A 6,564-nucleotide genomic window follows, 5' to 3' on the forward strand; every position below is an offset into this window, starting at 1 on the left:
AAAAAAAAAAAAAAAAATAGAATTAAAATCTAGCCAAAAGTTACTTCTTTAATTTCAAACAAACAAACTCTCTAGTCACTTTAGAGAAATGATGACCACCTGCTTTCTGTTATACTACCTGTGATGTGTGAACATCTGCAAGGACTTGACCTATAAGTACTCCGGGTGGTGCCTGTGGCTCAAAGGAGTAGGGCGCCAGCCACATATGCTAGAGGTGGTGGGTTCAAACCCAGCCCCAGCCAAAAACTGCAAAAAAAAAATAAGTACTCCATGAATGCTTGTTGAATGAGCACATAATGAATGAACCAGAACACATGAATACAGAGGAATACCCTGCCTTACTGTCTCAGTCCCTGTCAGATCTTTCATCTTGTCCTACTCCCACAGGTCTTCTGCTCCCCAGAGCCGCCTGCCAAGACCTCTACCCCAGAAGATTTCATCCGAATGACCAAGGGTATCACTATGGCCACAGCCAAGGCAGTTGCCGCTGGCAATTCCTGTCGCCAGGAAGATGTCATTGCCACAGCCAATCTGAGCCGTCGTGCTATTGCAGACATGCTTCGGGCTTGCAAGGTAGAAATCTGGTAGTGAAGCAGCTTTGGAGAATAACATGGTGTGGGAGAAACTGTAGGGATTTGGGGGGCCTAGAGCTCTTTGGGAACATAAAGCTGACATCTTACTCTGGGGACAGGAAGCAGCTTACCACCCAGAAGTGGCCCCTGATATGCGGCTTCGAGCCCTGCACTATGGCCGGGAATGTGCCAATGGCTACCTGGAACTCCTGGATCATGTGCTACTGGTAAGAGAGAGCTGCTTACTCCTCCTACCAGCCTTCCTGAACATACAGGCCTCTTTCCACAAGTCTCAGACCCTGCACTCTCGTTTTTTGCTCAAATCTCCTCCCTACCATCTATTCCCCAAATCTGTTCTTATTGCTAAGTCTCCCTTTCTCTGTCTTCCCCCCCACCCCCATTCTCACTGTTTTTGGTTCTTCTATTCACCTCTTCTTCTTTGTCTTTCTTTTTTCCTCTCTTCCCACCTGTCTACCCCCTGCTCTACCTTCATCATCTCTCCTTTTTTCTCATTTCGTCATCATCCTTGCTTCTTGTCAGCCGGTGAGTGATGTCTTCATCATGTGTGGAATGATGCATGGAGTGTACTTGGATAGGCAACTAGTGTTTGATGGCTGTAGTGTGGAATGTTCCAGGGATGGGGCTGGGGGCACCATAATCTGCCCTGCTTTATATTACAGATCAAGGTAGACACTAAGGTGTGATCTTCTTTGTTCTCGCTCCACCTCTTCCCCAGACCCTGCAGAAGCCAAGCCCAGAACTGAAGCAGCAATTGACAGGACACTCAAAGCGTGTGGCTGGTTCAGTTACTGAGCTCATCCAGGCTGCTGAGGCCATGAAGGGTGAGTGGTGACCAGGGGCAGGAAGGGAAGGAAAACCCCTGTCATGGTGCAATCTCTGCTTCCTGCTTGGACAGCTCTGAGCTAACCTCTTCCCATAGTCCCCAATAGGTATTAAGGCCTGGTGACACTACCACCCTGCCCTGTCTTAGCCTCTTTCTTCTCCCTTCAACTCACCAGGAACAGAATGGGTGGACCCAGAGGACCCCACAGTCATTGCTGAGAATGAGCTCCTGGGAGCTGCAGCTGCCATTGAGGCTGCAGCCAAAAAGCTAGAGCAGTTGAAGCCTCGGGCCAAACCCAAGGTCAGTCCCACTCCCTCCCTTCCCCCACCCTAATAAGAGCAGAATGTCTCCACCTGCAGCCTTCCTCTCTGACTTTGCTTCTTTCTCTGCAATCTTTGTTCATTGTAGGAGGCAGATGAGTCCTTGAACTTTGAAGAACAGATACTGGAAGCTGCCAAGTCCATTGCAGCAGCTACCAGTGCACTAGTAAAGGCTGCATCAGCTGCCCAGAGAGAACTGGTGGCTCAAGGGAAGGTAAGTACTTAAGTACCCAAAAGAACGGGGACAGAGCAACAGCTTTGTTGTCCATGACCACATCTAGCCTGCTAGGCTTTAAAGGAGAGCACGGGTCTGAGCAGGCTCTCCGCCTTCCTCCACAGGTGGGCGCCATTCCGGCCAATGCACTGGACGATGGGCAGTGGTCCCAGGGTCTCATTTCTGCTGTGAGTGTACAACAGATCTCTCTGAGTTTGAGAGACTTGAGAAGCTGGTGTGGTGGGGGGTGGACCAGGGCAAGAGGTATATTTTAATCTAACTCTCCTTGCTTTAGGCCCGAATGGTGGCTGCGGCTACCAACAATCTGTGTGAGGCAGCCAACGCAGCTGTACAAGGTCACGCCAGCCAGGAGAAGCTCATCTCATCAGCCAAGCAGGTAGCTGCCTCCACAGCCCAGCTTCTTGTGGCCTGCAAGGTCAAGGCTGACCAGGACTCTGAGGCAATGAAACGGCTTCAAGTAAGTAACCCTGACCCATCCCATTGTCCTTTGGGCTGACTATTTTAAACTGTCACCCCTGAGATGTATGTTTCTGTGAGCAAGTTGAGGCACTGTCTCTAGTGGGACTCTACGTGAGTACTCAACTCATTATTTCTCCCTGTGCAGGCTGCTGGCAACGCAGTGAAGCGAGCCTCAGATAACCTGGTAAAAGCAGCACAGAAGGCAGCAGCCTTTGAAGACCAGGAGAATGAGACGGTGGTGGTGAAGGAGAAGATGGTTGGGGGCATTGCCCAGGTGAGCCCAGATAGTCAGGGACACTGTCAGGAGAGCAGTCTTGTTGCCTGTGCTGATCCCAAACACCCTATTGTATGTACTTGCTGAGCTGAGTCCCCAACCTATATCCCTCAGATCATCGCAGCACAGGAAGAGATGCTCCGGAAGGAACGAGAGCTAGAAGAGGCACGGAAGAAGCTGGCCCAGATCCGGCAGCAGCAGTACAAGTTCCTGCCTTCAGAGCTGCGAGATGAGCACTAGGGAAGCCACTTCTATTTAACGCAGACCCAACCCAGAGACTGTGCCTGCCACTACCAAAGCCTTCTGGGCTACCAGGGCCCAACCTGCCCAACCTGCCCAACCCCAGCACTCCCCAAAATGCCTACCAAACCCTGGCCCTGCCTAGTCTCACTGCACAGCCCCCAGCCCCTCCCCAGTTCCAAGTGCCTTCATGCCCTAGGGCTCCCCAAGTGCCTGCCCATCCCCAGAGTATTAACGCTCCAAGAGTATTATTAACGCTGCTGTACCTCAATCTGAACCTGCTAGGGCCCCAGCCCACTCCACCCTGCCAGCAGCTTCCAGCCAGTCCCACAGCCTCATCAGCTCTATTCATCCTTTTTTGATACTATTTACCCCCACCCTAGCTACCTATGGGGGCTGCAGGGTTGTAAGCCCCCAATAGGTTATCTTCCAATAAAGGTGATTCTACCTACAGCCACTGCCTGGCTGCATTAGGAAATGGGAGGTTCCTCCCAGGGCAGAGGAGGAGAGAATGTGATTGAGTTCTGTTACTCAGCTTGATCTGGCTTGAAATGGGAGAGGAGTGGATTAGCCATCTGTCCCTGAGGTCCTACCCTCCTCCTCGTACCCAGATCCCTAAAGTCACTCTAGCTGGGAAGCTATGTCTAAGAAGTTGTACTCCTAGAGTTCCCCCACCTCAGTGGCCTATACCTATTCCTCACCAAGTGTCATTCTGCTTCTGGGACAGCAGCTGCCACAGCTCTTTGTGACTACCAGGTCACTCTGTTCTTCATAACTACTTAGAGTACATGAACAAATCCAGTCCCTGGCCACATTTGAATTTTCCAGGGCAGCTTTACTAAAAATAATAAACCTGTAAGACAGACCTATAGCCACAGAATGGGATGCTGTTAGCAAACAGAAAATCCAAACTAAAGCTCCCTCAAGCAGGTGCTATTGTTGGCTACGCAGGGCTCTTCTGTGTGGGATAGTGCTGGAAGGAAAAGAACAGGAAAAGCTTGACCCAGGGGCGAGGCTTTATACTAAGAGAGTAGAACTTCCCTGGTGGAAAGGAGGTGCTGGTAGGCCTGCTCCAGTAGCCTGGGTAGTCTGGAGAGTCAGTGGAGAGAGGCCACGAGGGAGGTGAGTGCTGTGTGTTTCCACTTCTGCATTCACCCTCCTCTGCCCACACTGCATGTATTCCCTGTCATCTCTTAGGTTGGCTGCTATTTTCATACACAATCTTTTAGCCAGCCCTGCTACTCAGTATGTTATTTCCTCAGTACTTCTCCCTCCAACTAAAACACAAATATTACCCATCTGCTACCACTCTGGCGCCTAACACCTCTACTCCCACCCCATTAAAGTAAGTTTAAAGTCAATGGAATTACTTTGTCCTCCCCAGGGCAGCCCACTGGGTATAGTGCCAACTTCCTACCATCACTTCTGTCACCTGTGATTCACTCATTGAATATTTACTAAGCCATGCCTGTGCTAAGCGCTGGAAAATTCAAGATGTATTATCGCTTCTCTGGCAACTCCAGTACATAGTGCTGTGGCCCCCTAATCCCAGATTCAATGTCAGTCTCATGAGTTGAGGACCTTGGATCCCTTCTACAACCTCCCTGACAAGTGGTAGTCCAGACTCTGAACTCCTCAGCTTTGAGCCCAGGACAGCTGCTCACTCCTGATACGATTTTCCTGTCATGTCCTCAGGCACTGTGACCAATCATCTCTCACTAGTGATGCTTTAGGAGCCTTCTGGGGACAGGCTCTAACACCCATTAGGCCAGCTTCTTTATTTTCTTTTTTTTTTTTTTTAAGACAGTCTCACTTTGTCACCCTAGGTAGAGTGCTGTGGTGTCATAGCTCATAGCAACCTCAACTCTTCGGCTCAAGTGATACTCTTGCCTCAGCCGCCCAAGTAGCTGGGACTACAGGTGCCCACCACAACACCTGGTTATTTTTTAGAGACAAGGTCTCACTCTGACTCAGGCTGGTCTCAATCCCGTGAGCTCAGGCAATCCATCTGCCTTGGCCTTCCAAGTGCTAGGATTACAGGCATGAGCCACCATGCCCACCCCCCAGGTCAGCTTCTTTAAATGTAGGCCTCAGGCTCAGCACCTGTAGCTCAAGCGGCTAAGGCACCAGCCACATACACCACAGTTGGCAGGTTCAAATCCAGCCCAGGCCTGGCAAACAACAATGACAACTACAACCAAAAAATAATAGCCAGGTGTTGTGGTGGGCACCTGTAGTCCCAAGTACTTGGGGAGGCTGAGGCAAGAGAATTGCTTAAGCTCAGGAGTTGGAGGTTGCTGTGAGCTGTGATGCCACAGCATTCTACCCAGGGCGACAGCTTGAGGCGCTGTCTCAAAAAAATAAAAAATAAATAAATGTAGTCCTTAGATCCCTAGGGATCCCCAAGACCTTTTCAGGTCAAAATCATTTTCATAACAATACCAAGACATTATTTTCCTTTCTCACAGTGTCAACATTTGCACTAACAGTACAAAAAAAAGTATTAGGGGAATAAAACTGCCTTAGTACAATTCAAGGCAATGGTTTCAAACTGTACAGTCATTGTATTCTTCACTGCCATGTACTAGCAATTTAAGAAAAAATACCAACTTTACATTTAAGAATGTCCTTGATGAAGTAGTAAAAATTTATTAATTATATTAAAACTTAATCCTTGGCTCGGTGCCTGTGGCTCAAGTGGCTAAGGCGCCAGCCACATACACCTGAGCTGGCGGGTTCGAATCCAGCCCAGGCCCGCCAAACAACAATGATGGCTGCAACCAAAAAATAGCCAGGTGTTGTAGCAGGTACCTGTAGTCCCAGCTACTTGAGAGGCAGAGGCAGGAGACTCGCTTGAGCCCAGGAGTTGGAGGTTGCTGTAAGCTGTGATACCCAAGGCAACAGCTTGAGGCTCTGTCTCAAAAAAAAAAAATCTTAATCCTTGAGTAAATTGTCTCTCCAATATTTGTCTGAGAAGCTGGGGAGTATGCATAAAGCACTTCTGTTGCATACCAAAGTATGATGGTCTTTTTGAAGAAAGCGATTCTTTGAGTTGCAAGTTGAACTAGCTACTCTTTCATGGAACATCACATTTACTAGAGAGAAGGACCAACAAACTATGGTTTTCAGACTTGGGTATATGGCAATCTTTCTCACAAAAAGGAACAAAGTGAATCTGTCACTTTAGAAAAATATGACAGTGTTTATTGTGAGCAATTCATTTTGAGCTTTGTATCACTGAATTTTATAAAACTTGTATTTGCCACGTTGTGTTTCATAGTTTCCCAAAATTTAAAACTTAAAGACTTTTCTGTTGAAGTCTATCATGATATTCAAGGAATAAGATTTTTAAAATAATATTTAATGAAATGTGTCCACATTTGGAAGATCTGCATAGCTCAGTGAATCAGCTCTTTCCAAATGACCAATGCATGATGTTACTTAATTATGTAAGGTTAAAATATTCAATCAAGGTGTGACCACAGACCAATGGATTTTAACATAGTACAAAAATGTCATTGATATGGTTTCAAGTTCCACATTGCAACCAACTCTAAAGAAACTAGCATGTGTCAAGTTTTAGTGTAGTGGCTCGGCGCCTGTGGCTCAAGCGGCTAGGG

At 48.0% G+C, this 6,564-nt stretch overlaps 1 protein-coding gene and 1 pseudogene across 2 annotated transcripts in view; one reads left to right on the forward strand and one right to left on the reverse strand.

The window, feature by feature from the left end:
* Positions 1-369, reverse strand: part of LOC111728598 — a 3,475-nt pseudogene extending 3,106 nt beyond the window's left edge.
* TLN1 (talin 1) overlaps positions 1-3,397 on the forward strand; it is a 36,176-nt gene extending 32,779 nt beyond the window's left edge. For both annotated transcript variants that reach the window (XM_003800235.2, XM_012811672.2), the window contains 9 exons: positions 388-573; positions 692-799; positions 1,309-1,414; positions 1,592-1,716; positions 1,825-1,950; positions 2,076-2,138; positions 2,246-2,428; positions 2,576-2,704; positions 2,819-3,397. In XM_003800235.2, the coding sequence (XP_003800283.1) occupies positions 388-573; positions 692-799; positions 1,309-1,414; positions 1,592-1,716; positions 1,825-1,950; positions 2,076-2,138; positions 2,246-2,428; positions 2,576-2,704; positions 2,819-2,944 (1,152 nt within the window). In that variant the 3' untranslated portion in view covers positions 2,945-3,397. The remainder of the gene's footprint in view (positions 1-387; positions 574-691; positions 800-1,308; positions 1,415-1,591; positions 1,717-1,824; positions 1,951-2,075; positions 2,139-2,245; positions 2,429-2,575; positions 2,705-2,818) is intronic.
* The last annotated feature ends 3,167 nt before the right edge of the window (positions 3,398-6,564 follow it).

This window comes from Otolemur garnettii, unplaced genomic scaffold (assembly GCF_000181295.1).
Source record: "Otolemur garnettii isolate 467f Iridium unplaced genomic scaffold, OtoGar3 scaffold00172, whole genome shotgun sequence".
NCBI classification, from domain to species: Eukaryota; Metazoa; Chordata; class Mammalia; order Primates; family Galagidae; genus Otolemur; species Otolemur garnettii.